Source organism: Lonchura striata, chromosome 9 (assembly GCF_046129695.1).
Source record: "Lonchura striata isolate bLonStr1 chromosome 9, bLonStr1.mat, whole genome shotgun sequence".
NCBI classification, from domain to species: domain Eukaryota; kingdom Metazoa; phylum Chordata; class Aves; order Passeriformes; family Estrildidae; genus Lonchura; species Lonchura striata.
Genome location: NC_134611.1, coordinates 23704013 through 23726292, shown reverse-complemented (window position 1 = coordinate 23726292; position 22280 = coordinate 23704013). Strand labels below are relative to the sequence as shown.

The 22280-nt window shown below is 39.6% G+C and overlaps 1 protein-coding gene and 1 long non-coding RNA gene across 3 annotated transcripts in view; both read right to left on the bottom strand.

The window, feature by feature from the left end:
* LOC110479554 (uncharacterized) overlaps positions 1–13008 on the bottom strand; it is a 45679-nt gene extending 32671 nt beyond the window's left edge. The window contains exons 1-3 of one of the 2 annotated variants that reach the window (XR_002466941.2): positions 10326–13008; positions 6993–7105; positions 2415–2532 (exon numbers count right to left, since the gene is read on the bottom strand). This is a non-coding gene — a long non-coding RNA (uncharacterized LOC110479554). Of the gene's footprint in view, positions 1–2414; positions 2533–6992; positions 7106–10325 lie in introns of those variants that run through there. The other variant, XR_013340475.1, reaches the window with a different exon arrangement.
* Positions 13009–16364: 3356 nt separating this feature from the next.
* LOC144246742 (pancreatic alpha-amylase-like) lies at positions 16365–22030 on the bottom strand. The gene is made up of 10 exons (XM_077785243.1): positions 21828–22030; positions 21092–21238; positions 20695–20892; positions 18411–18641; positions 17895–18028; positions 17687–17809; positions 17482–17581; positions 17148–17269; positions 16916–17041; positions 16365–16668 (listed from the first exon to the last, which is right to left on the bottom strand). The coding sequence occupies exons 1-10, from the start codon at positions 21996–21998 to the stop codon at positions 16479–16481; spliced, it is 1542 nt and encodes a 513-aa protein (XP_077641369.1). The 5' UTR covers positions 21999–22030; the 3' UTR covers positions 16365–16478.
* Between the last annotated feature and the right edge of the window lie 250 nt (positions 22031–22280).

Sequence of the window (22280 nt, the reverse complement as noted above, 5' to 3'; positions counted from 1 at the left end):
TTGGTGGTGGCAGTTGCATAGTAACAATGAGGAATTGCAGTGTGTTTTGGCTGTGTCCCAGAAAGACCCCTGGCTGAAAAAGTGACTCAGACTTTTCATGGACTACTGGTGTGATTAAAATATGTGTCAAAGTGTAAATCAGACATCAGAGCCTTAAAGACTTACACATCTGAAAATAAAATATTGTTGTCCCTAAATTCAAGCTACCATGAGCTTTTAACAATGGTTTGCAGATTGCTGGATAATAGTTGCAAAACCACAGATTTGGTGGATAGGTTTTGACACCCAAACTGATACTGGATATCCTAGGTTTGCCTGAATTCATAGGAACTATAATGGAAGAACAATTCTAGATGGGAAAGCAAAATGTTCTTTATAAAATTGTCTCTTTAACCTATGAAATAGCACAGAGAGCAAAAAACTCATTCACAGAATTATTTTTTTTTAATGTGAAAAGCTGCAGAATATTTAAAACAAGTGACCCTTCCATCCTTATCTAACACAGGGAGTTTTAACATAAACTAACTTTAGTGATTTGCACTTTGGCCTTGCCTATTAAAATAAAAGTATAATAAAGAGAAAACTAGAAGAAACTGTTATAAATAATGGACATTATAAAGCATTTCAATTGCATTTTTGTTGGGAAGGCCTTATTGGGAAATGAAAGGACACTTATGCAGCTATGCTTCCTAACTTGCTTCACCTGCTCCTTTTGAGTTCTAACAGAAAGTTTTGAGGATCTGAGCAGAAAAAGTCTTCCTAAGCATATAAACTATAATAGTGATCTAACATATGCCTTCAACATCTGTGATTTGCTGGCTTATAAAATTTATATAAGAGTTTGTTTTGATGATGTAAGCAGCATTTCCTCATGCTTTCTATGCATGAGAAAACAAACAAATGCAGGGATATTGCACTGCCATTCCATCAATGAAATATTTTAAGTATTCAGTTTTCTGTAGGAAACAGTGCTACAATAGCACTCCATATCCTCTCCACTACCTAGAAAACAATAGGCCAAGCCTTAGGAGAAAAAAAAATAAATTAAATAACCTTCTCTATAATCATATAGACTGCCTTTTTCCACACAAGTTTTCTTTTCTAAGATTGTCATCTAGCAAAAGCTAGAAAAAACTTCGAGAGCTCATCTCTCACAGGACAGGAACAAATCAGTACTGTGATTAATGTGAATTTCTACAACTAAAACTTTCTCCTAGAAGGATAGAACATGTTTCTTTTGAAGGAAGAAAAGTAAGAGAACTCTAATATTAAACCTCTTAGATGCTTTAAACATGCCAAGTATATTTAAAGCTATTCGTCTTAGAGTAAATATGAAGGGATGGAATTTTGATTCTATTAAACTGGGTAATAAAACCATCCTAGCAGGTTCCTCTAGTTCCATAAAGTTTCCAGCTAAATCACTGAGATGGAGCTCAGAAGTGTGCATGCTCTTGACAATCTTTTTGCTAAATGTAAGCGTCTATTCTTCCGATTTAGAAATTCAGCTGAATACTTATAAACACAAAAGTAGCCCCTGGAGAGCTCTGTCTCTAGACTATGCATTTTGAAAATATGCATTAAACTTCTGAAGTTGGCATATCTTTTAGGGCTGTTCAGCGTAAGCACTGGGTGTTCAAAGAGCCAGGAAATCTGCTCACTCATTTTGCTTTTACTCTTATGGTCAGTATGGCAATAACATGTTGAGAAGCCAAATATACAGCGTATATTTCCGTCTATAAAATTAGAATATTTGCTTTGTGGATCACTTTTCATACAAAAATGTTGAAATTATCGTATAACTGTCTTTGGGCTTTTTAATGGATATGACGGAAATATAACAATGTCTGGTATCATTAAGCATGCTGATGTTAAAGCCTCAGCAGAACACCTGGTTTACTATTTTTAAGTCTCTGGGTTTTGAAAATTCATCTCTCCTATGGCTGGTTTCCTAACTTTATGTGCCATCCAGAGGTTGCTGAAAAATTTATCATATCTTCCTGCTCATTATCAATTACTCTTCCTCTTTTTAGCAGTTCTATATTAGTCTGATTCTGTGGAGGGAAAAACCCAAAACTGTTACAAGATTTTAAATACTCTGGAATAGATGGAAATAAGCTGGGGAGATATTCCAAATATTTGAATGACAACAAATTTAAAGCAAATACATTTGACTTGTAGATAGTGTCTTTCTTTTGCTAGGAAAACTTTCAAAAATTCTGTCACTTTCCAAAAACAAAAAATAAATTCAATTACCAGGGGAAAGAATAGAAAGCCTTGCAGAGATTTTGCAGTCTCATAGAAAAGATGTAAAAAACATGTACAAAGAGATCTAGAGATGTAGATGAGATTCAGCCAGATTTTGCTAAAATGACTGGGGTAAATAAGACCACAGAAACATGGCCAGAAGCCATCCTTTAGCAGACAGTATTTCAGCTGTGCACCACTCACTGTGGGCAGTTCAGGTGCTTCTTGCTGATGGTTGTCTCCACGAACTTTCAGTGTCATAACAGTATTGGTCTATGTAGGAAGTCACTGCGGGGTAAAGATAAAGATATGATAGCATGGTGGGGTTTTCCTCTATGAATTTCCTTCAAACAGCACCTGCAGGCAAAGCACACAAGGTAACCAATTCCTCTTCCAGTTCCAGCTCACAAGGAGCAGCTGCTGCTTGCTAAATGCCTCCTTCCGTACCTAGTCTGTGTCACCTTCTGTAACTCTAGATCTGTCTTGTGGCCAAAGCATTATTCTAATTTTCTGCCAGTGTCTTCTGTTGGCAAGTGCATTTTGCCACCTTTCAAACACAAAAATAAAACCTGTGTTCCTTGCCTCTGTGGCAGCATTATTACTCTTTAATAGCAAATAAAAATGGTAGTAAAATATTTTTTGCTGTAGTAAGGATTCTTTAACCTGAAAACATTGTGAAGGAATGATCTGGTAATATTTAAGATAGAATAAAGAAGTGTGAAGGCTAGAAACCTTGGTGCTTTGTGCTTTACTTTATTTAATTGAGCAATTCCTCACATCTAAAGAAGCTATCCCATAATCCCTTACATCCTTTTCTTACACTTTCTATAGATGCTGGTCATTTTCAAGGACAGAATATTGGACAGAAAATGTGGGGCTTGTGCTCTGGCACAGAAGACCAGTGCTCAAATTCAAGGTGATTTATAGCACAGCTGTTGTCCTTTGGTCCTGGAGCCTGTTCCTTGTGTCATCCTCTGATAAGGTGTGGCAAAGTGACAAGTTACCTAGATGTATTTAATTTGAAATGAAATATGATGCATTTTTTTGCTTCTGTTTATTAATTTTTTATTTTAATGGCATGTCATCTAAAAATATATACTTGAAAATACTTCTGAACCAGGGAGTATATTAGCCTACAGGTCACTTTATTATTTATTTATGTTTTCTCCCACACTGTCATGCTACAAAATATGCAGCAAAGAGATTCTGGGTTTTAGGAGAGGTAAGTGATGTCACAGTGCAGCATGAATAAAATAATTAGCAATATCAATTAGGATTCTTGTGTGTGTGTGTGTGTGTGTGTGTGTGTGTGTCTCATACTGCTTTGAAGATACATCTATGAATGCACAGTCTGGCCCACACTGTGTTTCCATGTTTGCACAGGAAAATCCTATACATTCAGCTAAATTCTTTCCTGTTCTGATCTTCCAGATCTCCACTGCTTCAGAGAACCCTTTGGCATCCTGACCTGTAGCAGGTTTGGCTTGTTATGGTAAATCACGGCAGGTTCTTTTTAAGGACCAGCACCCCACACACTTGGGAATGTACAAAAACTGTATGTTCTCAGCCTGCTGCACAGATATCCTTCCCCCCTACTTCACTCCATACAAGCTGAAAATTTGAGTTGGAAGGTGGGTAAGAGAGGTTTTTGTCTAATCACCTCTAAAGGCAGAGCCTCTCCCATGGGACACTGAAACATCTAAATGCTGGAGGTTTAGAAGAAAATTCAATTTTTAATACTTGTGTGGAGAAATATTAATTTTTCTTAGAAAAACTTGAATTTTGACAGAAAGGTTACACTGAGATCAATGTGAAGTTTTTGCTTCCATAAGGATTAGATATTGATGGCTATTGATGATAATGATGCAGCAAAATCTAGGTTAAAAATCATGCCTCAGCTGTGTGTCCACAACGCTTGGATGTTCAGGCTAGCAATGAATGGAAAAGTTGGGATCACCTAGCACTAGATCATCATCTCCTTGAAAATAATTCTATCTGCAAGAGTGAGACTGTGCAGTTCAAGATATGAGACAGGTAAGACCTGCAAATAAAGCAGGGTGAGATACTTGCTGTTGCTTATTTTGAAACTAGTTTTGTGCAATGCAGTAAGTATCTCATTATCTAATAAAGTTTTGGTTCTAAATAGTTTGGTTTAAAACATATTCTTAAGAGTTGTTATTTTCTGGAAATTCTGTAAAACTTTTCCATGAGAATTGAACTCAGTTCCATATTCAGTAGAAAGGGGTATACTTAGGGCTAAGAACTGCACCCTTAAATTAACGTCAATAGCAGCTGTGTGTGAGCATCCAGAGGACAGACTTTTTTTTCTCAGGGTATGTTCTACTTTGATGTTCCTAGAGTCTATAACCTTTTAAAGTTAATGGGAGTTACATGCTACAGTATACATCAAGGAAAAAAGATACACCCTGCAGTTAAATATAATAACATTCCTCTTCATCGACCGCTACTAGGCACTGTGTTCACATTGCTGAAGAACATGCCTTGAAATAGGCTAGTGCTAGTGATTTATGTAGTTATTTACATCTGCCACTGCAAACAGAAATAGAAATGTTGGCCTGTCATGGCAATGGGCAGACTAACAAGTCCTTACTACACCATGACAAATCATTAGTGTGGCAAATCAGCAGCTCTGCAGCTGCAACTGCCAGCTCCCAGCAGTGCTGCCTGACAGAGACTAAAGCAGCAAGGGCTGACCTGCTGAGAGTGATTTCCCTCATGACTCTGGAGGCATGCACGTGTCCAGGCCTCCTCTGGCCACTAGTGGAGAGGCAAGACTAGATTTTCTGGGTTTGTATCATTATGTGTGTCCCTGGAATAGAATTTCTTTATAGTTCTCCACCATTCCTTTCAGCTCTGTGAAAGCTTGCATGTGTGTGTTTGTGCCCGTGTGCCCCTTTGCCTGGCTGTGACACCACCCAGCTCTCATTCCCGTGTTGGGAGCTCCCCACCTTCTTTGAGCTGCTGCTGCAGAAACACTGTGCTGCAACTATTTTGTTATAAGAGACAGCAGCAATAACTATTTAATAACACAATCAGGTATTGCTTCACAAAAGGGGATATGATGTTTACCCTTGAGTATACAGGATCATTTTATCTGCTTGCTCTGAATGGCACCTTTTGCATGCAGCACATCTTATATTGATGAAGCAATGCCATGGCATCTTCCTGCATCTGCTCTCTCTGTTGCCTGAAAGTGGCTATAATTATTAACATGATAGCTCATCAACAAGAATAGCTGCCAGACAGTATTTAATGGCCTCAAATTTCTCCAGAAACTGAGGACATGAAAGAGAAAGTGAGTGCACAATATGTTAATTGATTGCAATATGTTCATTCTTATCTCTACATGTTTTTTGTTTAAATCCAGTTACATTGTCCCACTAGAGTCTGAGCCACAATATGGAACAAGAACATGTTCTACAGTACTTGTTACAAGGAAAATTAAAGCAAACCCTGTGGCTATCACTAACTTGTGATTGTCTTCCTTGAAAATATCAATCTCACACTGTTGCAAACAAGTGGTGTGCGTACTCTGCTATGAATGTTCATAGCACTATTGTTTAAGTTGAGTAAACTTGATATTTTAAACAGTATTGCCATCTTGTGGTACAAGTTTTACAATTTTGTTTCTTTTTCCACTTTTTTGATCTTTATTTTTGGCAAGAATTCCTGAAATGCTGCAGCACATGCAATAGAATAAGTATTGTCCCAGTTATAAAAGATTCAGAGAAAGAAAAAAAAGCCTATTTCTGAATGTCATAATATATCTGAATATTCATCAGTCCTTTAACAACGCAATTTTATCTTCTTCCACTGAAAGGAAAGGAGTAGGGTCATTGTGAAGCACCTGATTATAAAGGTTGCCTTATTACTTATTGCCCACTTTTGAAATTAGTTTTTTCCAGGCACATATCCTTCAGCAAGTGTCCGGGCTCTTGACGTGTGCTGGTGTTACATGCTCCCACTGAAGGAAGGAGGCTGTGACCTCTGCTGCGGATTTACAGATAGGCAAGACATTTTTCTCTCTCTTAAGAAAAATGTCAAGCTGCTTATTTTCTGTTCAAATAGCAAATCTTATATCAGAATTTCTTATATTCTTGTTATCAATCTTTTGGTGACCCTGAGAAAGTATTACCCAACACACACCCTGAGCCAGGGCTTTCCATATGTGAAGCAAGGCCCTGTAAATGAGCAATGGTTTCCCTGTCTTTGCTCTTTCACATTCATCTTGGAATTGTCCTACCTGCTATGAAATCAGTATTTTTCTATATTCTGGATTTAAGTTTCTGTAGAAGTCTGCCAGTTACTAAACAGTTACTAACTTTGAAAATCTCACCAATGTGAAACACCGTATAGTGTACATGAAACTCATGAACTCCATTTTTTTCTTTCAGGACACTCAGCTTATGAAGAAGAATTTTCTGGTTTGGAGGTAAAGCCCAAGGACACCACATTATTAGGGAGGGAATTTATTGGCAAAGAACTTTTTTTGATAAACCAATGATTCCTGACAAACTTTTTCTATTCAAGCTTATCAAAGCTTTACATGTTGATTAAGTATTCTGTTTTAACTTTCCTGATCACTAATCAAGGTAGATAGGTTGTGGAAGTAATATTTTCAGCCTGGAAAGTCCCAAAGTGAGTAGCCAGCTAATGAAAATATCCTAAACACAAAAAAGAGGATCTGTATTTATGTATGAGTTTCAGGAGTGAGTTATAATACTTACTGACATCCAGGTGTTTCCTTGCTGGAAGAGATGTGCTACATTGTTCCTGGTATTACTCCAAAGATTAATAGCATATTCTAAAAACTATATCTGCCTGGTAATAAACTTTCCCTCTGTAAGAAAGCAGAAAGAAAACATAAGAAAATAAATAAGGATTTTAACAATCTTTATGTCTTCTGATGGATAAAAGCAAAATAAATCATTCTTTCACTGTAGTAGTACCAGAAAATGTAGTGTTGTGACGGTTCGGGTTTCAGAACACACTATACATGATGTACTGAACATCCTTTACACCTAGAATCTGACTGACACAAAAGATGAGAATTAAAGTTATCTATGCATGAATGTAGTGAACATCTGCCAAAATATATCTAGTTATTTTAATTCTCCTGTTCTGCAAAGCTGACCATCTGCTCTGTCATCAGCAAAGATCTTGTTCTGAGAGCTAAATCAAAAGATCACCTATCTTGTATACCTTGTTCTCGTTTCACAGAAACAGCATTTTAATGGTATCCATTTGTAGGAGTGATGGTGACCTGCAGCAAGCATATATTCATTGAGTCAAAATTAGCAGCTGGAGCTGTAGAAATCAGAATGTCAGTTTAAATGTTTAGGCTACATCAGTTACTAAAAGGCATCAAATTAGGTGCACTGCTTAAAAGAGTCATTATATATAATTGTAATAGAATTTTCAGACACCTATAAAAGCCAATGACACAGAAATTAAAATATACACACATTTCTTAAGGTGCTATTAAAGTCTGCAATGAAACCATTGAACTTTTATCTTTTTATTTTCAGGTACACCATAATGCAGAAAGGTTCTATCACTGTATAAATCTAAAGTGTAATACATACAACAAAATGACAAAGTAGTTTTTAATATGAGAAACTGAGTTTTTAGTGATCTGATTTTAATATAATTTCTCAAACTACAGAAGAGCATATTCCATTTTATGAGGGAAAGTAACAGGCTGATGTTAGAACCTTTACTTCAGTGCTCAATAAGAGAAAAGTGTTAGAGAAGAGATATTATCAGATCATTTGACTTAATGGGTTTTTGTATTGCTTGCACAGCCATCACTGGCCTTGCAGACTTTTATTGTCTTAGATTTAACAAGAAAGTGGAAGCTTTGCAGTGTTCACAGAATTCACAGAATCACAGAATTACCAGGTTGCAAGAGACCTTCAAGATCATTGAGTCCAACCCATGCCCCAACACCCAAACTAAACCTTGGCACTGAGTGCCACATTCAGTCTTTTTTTAAACACACCCAGGGCTGGTGACTCCAGGGTAGACTATTCCAGAACTTTATCACTCAAAGACTTGTAAAGACTTCAACGAAGTGTTAACTTTCCCAAGGAGGGAAATGTCCCAGAAGGAGGGATATTCAGGCTGGCTCCCCTGGCTCCGGCTGCCTGAGGAGAGCTTCTCCAGCAAGAAACCCCCACGTTCTGTCCCTGCAGCCCCTGCCAGCTGACCTGGACCTCCAAACCCTGCCAGCACTTACAGTGCTTTGCTACAGTTGCCAAAACTCGAACTTTTCTCATTGAAGCTGCATTGCTGATGCTTAGCACTTAGCAAAAGGCACCATTTATGCTTTGTGCTTATTTGCAGTTCAGTAGAAATCTTTTGTCTAGCATTAGAGTGAAGTTGTTTCTGTGTGTTGGGTATAGTATTGTCAGCAAAAATTACATGATTACATCACTTCCTATCAATACCAATTACTGGCTATTTTCCAGAACAGTCCAATTTAATGAAGCTAAGCTATTAAATTTATTAGTATTTACATTACCCTGATGATCATGATTCAGCTTCTTTAATTAGGCACATCAGTATGTCTATGTAAGAGTGTACTTCTGTGGACAGTCTTTTTAATTTTTTTTTGTTTTGTTAGAGACTCATTACTCACACATCACTTCGTGTTTCCAGAAACATGTGGCAATTGGGCCTTATCTTTGAATTACACATGATCTTTTTGAAATACTTTTTAATTTAACAATCATAGGATGGCATTCAAGGAGTATAGATTATTTGAAATTAAAAAAAAAATCAATTAATGCTTCTCTTCGCTACACAACTTCACAGCAGCTGAGATTTCCCAGGCTCAGCCTGTCTCTGTCAGCCTCCTGTCACTACAGCCTAACTCCTGGGTTGGGCAAATTGGGGAAAAAGGGCCTCTGATATGTCATATAAACTTGATGCATTTTTTCCTCCATAGAGAGTGGCCTGTTTCAATATGTCAGATGTTCAAATAGATGACATTAGCATACTATCTCTGAACAATGCACTTTCCTCTGTGCTAAAGTTGTCTGGGTAATGGCAAAAAGTGATTCTGAAGGTTGATACTAAGTATAATTGAATGCATTCAGGGCACAACTGCAAATCTCTTGAAAATGTCATAAACTGTGCAAAGCTACTTCCTTGGTGACAGTTTGTTGAGCATAAAAATGGAATCTGAAGAGCCTAAACTATTTATTTCAATTCAGTGAGATACTCAGCAAAGCTTATAACTCTGCTATATTCCATACAAATGCAGTGTGTCTTAAACACAATGATGTCATCTATATTATAAATATAGATCCAACACTGCCTTTTTTGTGTATCTCTGTGTATATGCAATATAAACACACCAGTACTTAGAGAAATAACATATTTACTTTGCACAATTTAAATACTTTCTAAATTACACAGCAACAGAATTTTGGTATTATGCACTCTATCTCTGGCTTACAGCATATTGTTTCTAAAATAAACTGCAGGAGAGTTTAATATAGCAAAATTGTGCCTATGACTTCAATGGCAGCATGGACAGTTTCTTTAAAATATGTTTCTATTTGTTTTAGAAAATTTGTACATTCAGGCTAACACTTGAGGACTTTGTAAAGTCCTCAATTTTGCAGATAGAAGCACTTGTGGATTTGTGTAGTATGACTCTAAGCTAAAAATAGGCAGGTGATGTAGAGAGTGTAGAGAATATCTTAGAGTATTACATAGCTATGAAGAAAATATTTTTATAATGACATGACATAAGGAATTGTGTTTTCTTGATAGTTTGGATTTTTGAGAGCAGAATGCCTTTTATTTTTCAAGGATGATAGAAAAATGCATGGATCTGTGGCCTGAAGAGTTGTTGCCAAGGTGCTCTACAGCACTATGCTCCTAAAAGTCCAAAGTAATTTTAATTAGTAGCAGCACAAATGTATTTTGAACAGCTGAGCAAGTAATTATTTCATTCCGTATGTGACTGCCTTGAAATGAGATACCAAATAGACCTGACAACTCTTGCTTTTTTTATGAGACTCTCCCACATGAAAAGAAAGGAAAATCACCTGCTGTCTTTTCCTTCTTCCAAATCTGAAGCCACCTCCCACCATAGTAAATATTTCAAGTGGCCATGTAGAAACAGAATCTATTCCTGCAAAATAGTGGAGAGGGACAGACATCAGATTTCTTTAAAAAAAACAAAACATAAAGACAAGTTTGAAAAAGAGCTGCCATTTCTGAGAAATAGAAGGAGTAGGAAGAGTTCAGACTGAAGATGCTTTACTGTGTAAAGGGTGCTGGGCTTCAGTAAAAAGTTCTCCACTATTCCCTCATTTGTTAGGATAAGGGTGAATTAAAATTCCATCTCACTGTGAAATAATACAAGCATCGTTAAAAATGTTCTAATCTCAGTTAGAACTCAATAAAAAACAAGACTCAATATTTCAAACACTTTAAGGGAAATACGCATAAACAAAACAAGTTAACTGTATCTTGCCAGTCTCAGTGCTAATTTTTTTCCTATAGTGATATCTATTTGATCTCAATGAAAATTCTGGATGCACAAGAAAGGTGAGATTGCACCATTAATTTTACCAGAAATAGAAACCTATTTGCTAATTCGGATTTCTAAAAAGTAATTTGCAGATATTGAGCATAAAGTGATCCATAAATAATTCATTTAATTTTCAGCTAAGGGCCTAAGGGATATTCTGGAAGAATAAGGAATAAAAAAACCCCAACACATAGATGTAGATGTGTAAGATGTGTGCATATGTGTGTGTATGGACACACACTATATATACATACATCTATATGCACACAATTATATGCTTCTTGATTTTACACTAGTCAGACCACTTGTTTCCTAATATTTTCAGGGTAAAAATAAAGTTATTTACACCTGCAATTATTATGGGTTAACTAAAAAATTTTATAAGTTTGTACATATGAGATTATTTGAGGCCAAAATTCTCCTGAATTGTGTAGGACTAGTAAAATCTTGTTATTAGGTTTTTTGTGTTTACCTAGGTAAAATAGAGGAAGGGGAAAATGAAAGTGCATTTCATTTTGTGGCAGTTGATTTAATTCTTGTTATTCAACACTACACTGACATACAGCATACACTTAGTTTCTTGCTATTGGGAGGAAATATTGTCAGGGGAAAGAAAAGGTGTTTTTAAGGTGATTAAAGAGCAGTGAACCATAATATGAAAATGTAAATTTTATCTTTCTGATAAAAAGAAATCTATCCATAAAGTCCATTAGGCAGTAGAGTAGCACTTCAAAAGAAGTCACAGATGGATCAACAAAGTCATGTTCAAAGTAGACCAGATAAAACAGTTGAGAGGTGTGTTGAGAGGATCATCTTGTAATTATAGTGCAACTGAGATGACCCCAATGGTCTTATCCAACCTTCTGATCTCTAAGTGTGGGATAAACAGAACATGGCCATTCGAGTGTGAAGATCAAGTAAACAGAAAGCCAGCTGTGTCTCTAGAAGATGAGTATTTTTCCAAAGTTAGCAGACATGTAAAAGGGCAATTGTATTTCATGCATAACAAATAAGAAGATAGTGAATCACAGCTGAATTATGGGATGTTTTCTTCTTTTAGATAAAACACACAGCCCTCCACAGTGATGTTACATCCCTTCTCCCATTTCTCAGCTTTCTAAATATGATGTAGACTTATTAAGACAAACCTTGTCCAGTCTCATATGAGGTTAAAAAATACCTTGGCTGGTTGTACAATGAGGTTTTGATACCCACACAGTGCCACAAGGAATATCAGCAGAGATAACATGTTTTCCCTCCTGAAGAGCTGTAGAAAGCATATTCCCACAATGTAAAAAAATCAGAAAAATGGGTTTTTATTGCAGCTATTTTGGCTTCTGTTTTGGCAGTTTTTAAGATTTGGCTTTTTTTGCAGAGCTGCCACATTCACTTCCCTTAGCAAGCAATGGGGTATTTATGTAGAGACCACAACTTAATTTATGATATCAAGGCTGGCAATGAATAGGGTAGTTATTACATGTAAAAACGGCTAACTTTAAGCATTTTTAGGAGAGATACTGAAATGGATTCTAAAGAACCATAGAAAACTAGATCCAAATCCATTGCTCATATTTTAATGATACATTTCCTTCTTTCTTTGTATCATCTGAGCTTTCTTATCAAGACATTTTGACATCCCATTCTTCTTATATAGCTTAGAAGCCAGATACTAAAATATGGCAATCTATTTGTCAGACAAGGGCTTTACTTTTATGATAAAGTAAATAGTTTGCTACAGGTTACAGCACCATAAAGTTCTATCATTCATAGCTGTTCTAAGATATAATTTTTTTCCCAGTTAAAGCATGCATGTCCTATCCACAAGACACACACTCAGTGCTTGTTGAACTGCTAGTTTTATTCCTGTTTTGCTCTTTTCAAGTTCAAGTTCCCTGCAAGTTCTACCCATGAATGCAGTTTGCTACAATACTAGACAAGTCATCTAGGACTTTGCCTCTTCTGTCTTGTCTGATCTGTCTTGTTCTAGCTATCATTTTTGTCAATATCAGTATCCTTTTAGCTTGCCACCTGTCTGATTGTTCTGCCTGCTCTCTATCCAACACTGCTCTGACTGCTCTGTCTTGTTCCTGTCACCACTGCACATATCAGCTGTCCTTTGCTAACTTCACTGTCTAGACAAAGGTAGATTCAAGGGGTATTTGAGCAAAGCCAGAAATGTTTTTGACTTTATTGCCTTACTTACCCCATTATCTGTCTTCACAAGGTTCAGAGGAACTTCTCTGAGATGTAATACCACTCCATGGAAATCCACATTCACTCCATGCCAGATATCCCAGGGTTGATCTCAGCAGGAAGGTTCTGATATGTTGTTGATCCCAATATGATCTTGCTGCATCTTTACAGTAAAATATTGTCCTGCCATTTTATACCAGACCACACAAATTACATATATTTAAATATAATCAAAAGGGTGATTACAAATGCTGAAGAGAAGGAGAGTAAATGAAAAGTGAAGAGAGATTTAGATGTCTGTAGAGGTGTGCAGTTAATTAAGCTGGCTACTTCTCAGTCTAGTTGGCTGAATAATGCAACCTAATTATTAGTTTAGGACTAAGAAATACCAAATATTTTTCATTCTCTGACAAACATTTGATATTTCCATTTTCAATTCAAAAGTGCCACAGCACAGCTCACACTTTACTGCTCTCCTACAGCATCTTTCTTAACTCTACACTAAATAATCTGGCTATTTATCCCCACCCTAAGTGCTTTAGTGTGCCAATTGGGTGAAAATCCAAGCACTCACTCTCACTTTGACTCTACTGACTGGAGATGATTCACCGTTATCATCTCAAACAGTGTCACTAGCATTCATTCTCAGAAACATTCTGATTTAACACTAAGGCAAAATTAAAATTGCCACAGCATGAAAACACTTGCAAAGGAAATATCTGTATACTGTTGAGAATTGTGCAATGAGACTAATATACTAAAACTATTAAAAACACAGATTGCAGATAAACATATGATCAGCAATTTAGAAGTTAGTATTGTGTGTTGAGTTTTTCATTTGTTTCCTCTTAAAATAACTTGAATAAAATGCTTACAAGCTCCATAAAAGAGACAATAGATTGTTAGTTTCCCTTCACAGAACTCCTTCTCTTAGAAAAGTAACAGTGATTCAGGAAAATAATAAGATGACACAAAGGCATGCAGAGCTGAACAGCAGTTTTTATATTTGCTGTTGCACTTAGCTGAGAAAATAAATTGCCATGAAACTTTCTGGTCCACTCATAGTACACTAGCAGTTTATAGTTTTTCTAATCTCACCCTTTATGTCCACTTATCTGACAAATATACAATTTTAACTCTGTGGATTAAAAACACTAGAAGGATAAATTATCAAATCATACAACATTTCTGTTTGGGTGAATGTGAAAGTGTTTACTGTCTGAATGTGTCTCTCTCTCTCTCACTCCCTCTCTCTATATATATATCTAACTTAAATATGAGCAGTGAGCAGTTGTACATACAAACAACTATTCACTTCACTTTATTGTACTGCTCTTGCATTAAATTCTGATCACTATTATGCTACCATACGGAGACAGCCCTATGGTGGAGAAAAAATCCAAAATGAAAAACAAAAACAAGGAAGAGAAAAAGAAAAATAAATGGAAAAAAAAAATTAACATAAATACTGCATTGTGCCAAAAAATTCTAAAATTTTACAATTCAGCAAATCTGTTTTGCAATCCTGATGTGCCCCAGAAAATATCTTACCTTAAACTTGATAATTTCATAACATAATTTAATATTTTCATTGAACACTAGTATAAAAATTTAAGGCCTTAGTGTCATCACTTCACATACAAGAGTAGCAGTAGAAATTATAAAAATAAAGATAAACATTTCCTCATACTAGCAGTCTTTTGAAAACTTAGACATCAGCAGTAAGGTTGACTGTAACTCTGGCTTCACTGAGTTATCTGAAAGATCTGCTGTTGCTCTGGATGACACAATTGCTTTCTTCATCATATTTGTGCTTAAATTATAATGCAATGTACCAAAATCCTGAAATAAAAGGAACAAAACCCAAGGTCTGAATGCAATTTAGGTCCTCTCAAAGCAGTGAACATTGGCCCACAAAGTTTTACTTACACCTAAAGAAAGTGTCTCATGATTTCGTTTTCTCTCTGTTCTATTTCATGCCACTCTGAAATGCAGACCTACATGAACCTACATCAAGCAAAACACTCATTGCACTGCAACATCCTTGGAAAGTAGATCCACGTGTGTTCACAGGCACAGAGAACCTTCTCCATATTCAGCCCGTTGATTTATGGACACTTCAGATCAGTGTGTACCATTTCCATCATTTGCCACAAAAGGTGTGGGGCTTGGATGTGCAATTTAATGCGTGAACTGATTATTCCATTTGGGATTGGGCAACGTCTGAGAACCAGAGGATGCAATCCTAGTTTCTGAGAGGCAGAGCTGAATGCAGGGCTTAAGACAGCTCCTCTCAATTTCAGAGGGACCCAAGGACTCCCTGGCCTGCCCCTGTGGGCCAATAACCGGTTTGCAAAGGCTACCAACACCCTGCCACGTGAGTCCCCAGGTCTTCGGCACCTCTCCACTGATGCAGGGCTGAGTGGAAGGATCCAGGAGATGCTGGCAACAGCCAGTGAGGGAGACAGATGGGAGGTCCAGTGCTGGGCCAGGGACACTTCCCACACCCTGACTGCCCTGACAGACACTTGGAGCCAATAGTGACCACCAACACCACAGTAATGACACGTAAAATGGCACCTTGACTTCAAACTGGAGCAACCTCCTTCCATTTTCCCCTCCAGAATGGGACGCAGTCAGCACTTTTGGCCTAGCAGAGATTCTGATTAAAGCAAGGCCTGCATACTTGCTTTTACCTCAGCATTTTCTCACAGCTGACAAGGGATTTGGGAAAGCTGCAAACCTGCACTGTGTTTGCATATTTCTTTGAGATATTAGAGAATAAGGGTGCCTAACACACCAGAGGCAGGAATTTGCCATGCCTCAGCCACCAGCACAAGGTGGAAGCAACGCCTGGATATGTCGTGTGTTCTCAGGCACCTCCAGCACCCGCACAGGCAGCATTCACTTGCTGAGGCAAACAATGTGAGAGCTGAGGTTTTGCTTTGTCCAGGCACAAGCTGACTGTGAACCAGGTAACCTGCTGGTTTCACTGATGCCACAGGCTGGAATAACTGATTGGCACAGCCCAGCTTCCTTCAGACCCCAGACCCCAGGCTTGATTTCTCATAAGAAAGGGACAAACTCTGTACGTAGCCACTGCTCACAGCTGACAGCCCATAAGGTGGCTGCTCTTGGGTACAAGTGGGTGTGCATGGATCAGCCCTGGAAATCCTGCACTGTAGCTTAGCCATTTTAGCTGGCTTGGATTCTTTTTTTTTTTTATTTTCTCTACAGTGTTTTTGTTACCTGGGAACTGGAGTGCTGCATTGCCTTAAAACCTACCACTGCATCAACACTAGTTAGGAGGGGATAAAGTTACACCTAATTCTAATTCATTAGGGGAGAAACACTACTCTTCAATTTGAATGCCATTTATTGTTCAATAGAGAGTCATGCTCAAAAAGCAGGGAATAACATATGGGGGAAACAGTAATGCACAGACCAAATAGAGGAGGATATTTCTCCTGCATTATAACTTGGCATCAACATGAATTGCAATAAATGGATCTTCAGCATTGGTATTAATCTGGAAATTAGCCTTTCCATCACCAGAAACAAACACCTGCTTTCCAGTACATTTGTTGTTCTCCTTTTGTCCAGAAATAACATCACAGTAGGTACCAGAGGGCAGTCCAGTTTGTACATTGACATTCATATTCCTGAGAAAAGAAACACAATTTACCCATTGTTTTTAAAACAGGTATTTCAAATGGTGTGTAAGATTTCTGAACACGATCTTATTCTCCTATTTGAAGGGCATTGTAAAGCATGAGCTTTCTGATCCTACCCATCCTACACTCCTATTTTAGCTCTATGGATCCAGCATGCACTTAACAAGCTCATGCTGGGTTGCTGATGAGGGATGCTATTGTTCTCTCTGAGGAACTATTTCTGACACTGACTTACCAGTCATCATTATTGAAGATGATGAAGCCTTTGTTACCACGGCCAAAAGCCACTTGATTGCTGCCATTGTCCCACCAGTTGGAGAAAGGCTCGCCATCCACCACGTTACGGAAGATAACCATGTTCCTGAAAACACAAGCAGTGTCTGCCACTGCACCTGCAACACCTCAAAAGCCACATGGAGCAGCAAAAAGCAACTGCTTTTACTTCTTGTTTCTCCCCAGTGCCCTACCTGATTTGACGCCAGCGATGTTCACAAACCCAGTCATTGCCACAGGTCGTGTCTGGGTTGATTGTGACGGCCTTTGTGGAGCCATCTGAGTTACTTGGGGGTCCATACCAGTCATTGACGTCCTGACATTAAAAAGACAGGTTTATATCTTCTGACTGAAAATGCAGAGAACCCCTCTGCAGAGCAAAGCTAGAGGGAGCATCAAAGTTGCACCAGCTATATCCAGCCTGGGACGGGGAAATCACTTAACAACATGAAATGCACTGGACTAATTCTCTGGCCCTGTTCTCACCCTTAGTCCCCATGGATGGATCCTCAGAATTAATAAGCTCACCTTTCCATTTTCAAAACGTCTCGGCCAGCGAAAACTTGACATCACACGTGTGAACCCATAGGGATGGGCAAGCATGAAACCAACTGCCATCTTATAGAGCCTGTTTGGTGGACAAACAAGGAATGAGACAGAGGAACCTGCCAGAGAACACACAGGAAAACAAGCAAGAGCAAGAAGAATCACCCAGACAAGAGCAATCCCTTACCTGGCATCCCAGAAGGTCAGGATAGAAGCTCCACCAGCCCCGTGTCCTCTCTGGTTGTCGTGATTATCCACAAAGACCAAAGCTCTGTCAGAAGGCACAAAGCCCCAGCCTTCTCCCCAATTCCTAAACAAAAACACAGACTTGAAGCTTCCCTGTCAATTGGTGTATCCAGTGAATCCTGGAGAAGTTGCAGCACCTTCATCCTTACTTTAAGTAGGCCATCTTTTCTCCGTCCCACTTGCGGAGCACTGTCCCCAGTTTGGCACCGTACTTGAATTCTGTCACCCGGCCATTTCCAAAGTACTCGCTGCCTTTGATGGGCTCTCCACCCAAGTCAATTACCTGGTACAGGAAAGGTACAGGTACATCCCTTCTTATCTTACAAAGACTAACAATGCAATGTACACAACTTAGCACGAGTTCTTGCTTTACATTGAGAAGAAAGTAATTATGTATTTGTGCTGTGTAGATCAACACAAAGTCAGTATGAGACATGGGGGACACATGTGAAAACATGAATGACGAAAGGAAAGGTAAAGTTAATTGACAATCTGTTGTAAAAGCATTTTTAAGAATCAGAACTACCTATGTCTGCAGGGCTGCTCTAAGTAAATTGTGAGCTCTTTTCTAGAGTAAGTTGGATGAAGATGTATTGCTGTTCCTCTGAAGGAGGAGGCAAAAGAGATACAAAAGACAAATATAAAGGTAAAAATGTGGAGCTTACCTCTTGGTAAATGAAAGGTCTAGTTCCTGCAGAAAACCACTGAGTGTTTAGATTATGCAGTTTGTCCAGAAACGCTTTTACGTCCCCAGGCCACATGTGCTTGGCAGCATCAATTCGGAACCCTGCTACACCAATATCAATGAGATAGTTCATGTACTCCGCAATCTTTGAGCGCACATAGTCCTTCTCCAGGGCCAGATCCAGCAGGCCGGTCACGCGGCAATTCCGGACCTGTGCAACAGCAAAAAAAAATTAAAGATATCTGTGTATTACACCAAAGGAGGGGTGGAGGTGGGGTGGGGGTTAATGAGGTTGTATTGGATTGGAAAGAAGGGAGGGAGTGATATCCAGAGTAAAGGCTTCTGTCTTCACAAATCACTGTTGCACATGATAGAACCCTACTGTCCTGGAGACACCTGAACACCTGCCTTCCAATGGGAAGTGGTGAATAAATTCTTGTTTTACTTTGCTTATATGTGTGGCTTTCTCTTTACCTATTAAACTGTCTTTATCTTAATCCATGAGTTTTCTCAGTAATACTAATCCAGTTCTCTGCCCCATTCCACTGAAAGCAGGAGGCTGAGTGGTGTTTAGCTGCTGGCTGAGCTAAACCACAAAGTCCTCTTTGTTGCCCAACATGGACTCAAAGGGTTTGAATTAACAATGGCTATGATTAATGTGCTAGATGGAATTTACAGCTGTTATTGCTGTCTGGCTAATAATTGACAGCTTCCTGTGCTTGCCATGGGGCTCACCGGCCTCACTGTGCATTGGAGTCTAGGGCGCATTGGTGGTTGCTTTGTGCTTTGGCTGCAGCTGCAGCCTGTGCTGCTGATCCCCTCACCCTGGGACACTCTGATCCCACCACTGGCAATGGCCTGGGCTGGCACTCGGCCGGGGCAGCACCGCTGCTCCTGTGCTGCTGGACTGGGCACGTGGAACTCCAGAGGGAACTCGAGCCACAGGGACTGTGACCTGTGCCTGAGTCCAGGTGGGACAGGTACATCTGAAGTGCCTGAGTCCGTGGAAGAATCCACACCACATCAGGAACATCTGAAGTGTCTGAGGCCATGGAAGAATCCACACCAGAGCAGAACATCTGAAGTGTCTGAGGCCATGGAAGAATCCACACCAGAGCAGAACATCTGAAGTGTCTGAGGCCATGGAAGAATCCACACCAGAGCAGAACATCTGAAGTGCCTGAGGCTGTGGCCGTGGCTGTGTCAGTGCCACAGCAGGGGTGCCCCTGAAGGCCCAAGGGCAGCTCCGTCGGGGCCCAAGGCAGCTCCGTGCTGCAGCAGGCACAGCTTGAAGCACCAGCAGCTGTTCACGAGGCTGGGCTGGAGCACCTCGAAGGTGTGGCCATGGATAAAGCCACAGCAGAGCAGGAACGCCCTGCAGGGACTGCAGCCAGGAGCGAGGCCAGCTTGGGCAGCTTTGCTGTCTGAGGGGACAGGGGCTGTGGGTGAAGCTGTGCTGGAGCAGATCTGTTTCTGGGGACACTGAGGCCCATGGACAGGACCGTGCTGAAACAGGTGCCCCTCAGAGCCCCTGTGGCTCTGGATAAATCCATGCAGCAGCCACGTCCCCCTGAAGAGCCTGTGGCTCACAGAAATGGCTGCACTTGGGGCAGGCACAGCCCTGAGGGGCTGCAGTCCCTGGGTAAGTCCAAGACAGAGCAGGGGAAAAGGGAGGAATTCATTGCAACATTAAACATGATGGTCTAGTCCAAAGGAACTGGGAGTGAACATTGTAATGGAAATACCTTTAACTTGTTGTAATCCAGGATTTGAGATATCTCTTATAGGGATTACCACAGCACAAGCCACCTGAGCCCATGAAGGACAAGCCCTACATGAAGCAGTGCAAGTGCAGAAACATTCCAATGTATTGTTGCAAAGAGGCTGAAGGGAGAGCTTGAGAAAGAACTGCTACATATCCTTACTACAAAAACCGGTAAGTGTGCAACTGCAGCACCACCTTGCACTGCTGCCAATTTTCCAATGGTCCTTATCATGATCAGCTGAGTGTATAAGCTATGAAAATGAGCTCACACGCTGAGCTGAGTACGCCGGTCCCACTTCAGGAGCAAACACTGGCACACAGGTTCCTGATTCCTCGGTACTTAGAATATATTGGGCCACATGTACCTATGGTCACTACTTCCTTCACTTGTCAAGCGACTAAGCACAGGTTTTGTGAGGCACTCCACCATTTGATTTTACTGTAGTGTTAACAGAATATGTCAAAAAAAAAAATTGAAAAATTTTCCAGGGGAAGTTACCTGATTGACATCACCATAATTTTCAACATTTCCACTTCCAGTGTGACATTTGCCATCATTGAAATCCCAACCAGAGTATGGTACAGCTGGAAAATCTCTGCTTCCAGCATTAAAATAGCTTCCACAGGTAGAATGTTTTCCTGAGCCACCTCCAGCACCACACATATGGTTGACGACAGCATCCACATAGATACGAACCTGGAAAAGCAATTTGTGCATTTCAGTATGTCTTGTAGCAAATGTGAAGTCATAACCAGGGCTTTACCACATCACTATTAAGTTGCTTATTTTCCCTTTCAGTTTCTTCTCAGTTTACACCTCCTTTGAGGACAGCAGCACCTTCCCTCAGCTCATACAGCACTTCTTGACATATCAGACAGATTTTCAAGGCACTTACTCCAACATTGTTGCATCTGGTCACCATGTCTCTGAATTCCTGTTCATTTCCTGATCGAGTGCAGATCTTGTAGCTAATGGGCTGGTATCTTTCCCACCAGGGTCTGTTCGGGTTAGTAATGACAATGTTTTCATTTGGAGGTGAAACCTGCAGATGAAATTATGTACTTTGATAAAAAATCAAATCACTTTAATTCAACATTTTAAGGGCAAAATCTGCGCTCAGGACCTCTGCCCTCAGAGGAAAGTTTGTACCCAAGCCAGTCTCTCTCCCACAGCAGAAGTTCAGGTCTGTGAGATGTCTTGTACACTGGCAAGAAAGACATTTTGGGTTGTTCCTGTGAGTTGCCCAGGTCCAGCATGGGCCTGCTATCCCGAAGACGTGCATGGAAGGGCTGAAGCCACAGGAATTATTTTTACCTGTAATGCCAAACCTCACTACTTCCATACTTTGCCTTTAGAAGAAGGCAAAGGGCTTTACCTTCTATTTAGCTTTCAGCATGCCCCTTTGTATCTGATCTCTAGACATACACCATCGTTCATTCCTAGAGGGTCCTGCAGGGTTAGGGTTGCTTCTAAAAGCAGTTACTACTTCCTACCCTCCCTCCCCAGCAGCAAAGTTACTTCAAGATGACTGTCTCCAACTCAGGCATTATTAATCAAATTATTAATTATTAATAGCTTATTAATCAAATATTACAATGCCATTTTCCTACTACTCACAGGAAACCACTCACCTGAACACCTCCAAATCCATTAGGAGCTAAGTAGCGTTCACACTCCTGAGCAATATCCTGCCAGCGCCATTCGAAGAGATGCACAATAGAGGTTCTCTTAGGGTAAGTGTTGGGGTTGTACTGCCCCCAGCAAAGGCCTGCGGCTGCAAGGAGGAGGAGAAGGACTTGCATGGTGCCTCCAGTGTAAGGCTGTGCTCTCTTCACTGGCTATTTATGTTCCTGCAAGATGACAAAGTTCCTGTAGCAGGTGTCAAAATTCACATGGATCAATGCTATTAATTATTATATAGATAGGTAACTCAATATCATTCCTTTGGTTTGTTTTTTCTCCTGAATAACCCAACAGCTGAAGATAAAATACCTTTTCACAATGATTATACACCATCATAATCCAAGTGGCCCAGGAGCAGTGCACTCAAATCCAGAATTGCACTCTTTCCAAAGCACATTAAA

What these genes read in the sequence shown, in the direction of transcription:
- LOC144246742 (XM_077785243.1), bottom strand. Translation starts at nt 21,998, where the DNA reads ATGCAAGTCCTTCTCCTCCTCCTTGCAGCCGCAGGCCTTTGCTGGGGG. An exon ending in GACCTTTCATTTACCAAGAG is followed by an intron (nt 18,029 to 18,410) that starts GTAAGCTCCACA and finishes TTCCTGTACCAG; the next exon opens with GTAATTGACTTGGGTGGAGA. An exon ending in ATCTTCAATAATGATGACTG is followed by an intron (nt 16,669 to 16,915) that starts GTAAGTCAGTGT and finishes TTCTTTTCTCAG; the next exon opens with GAATATGAATGTCAATGTAC.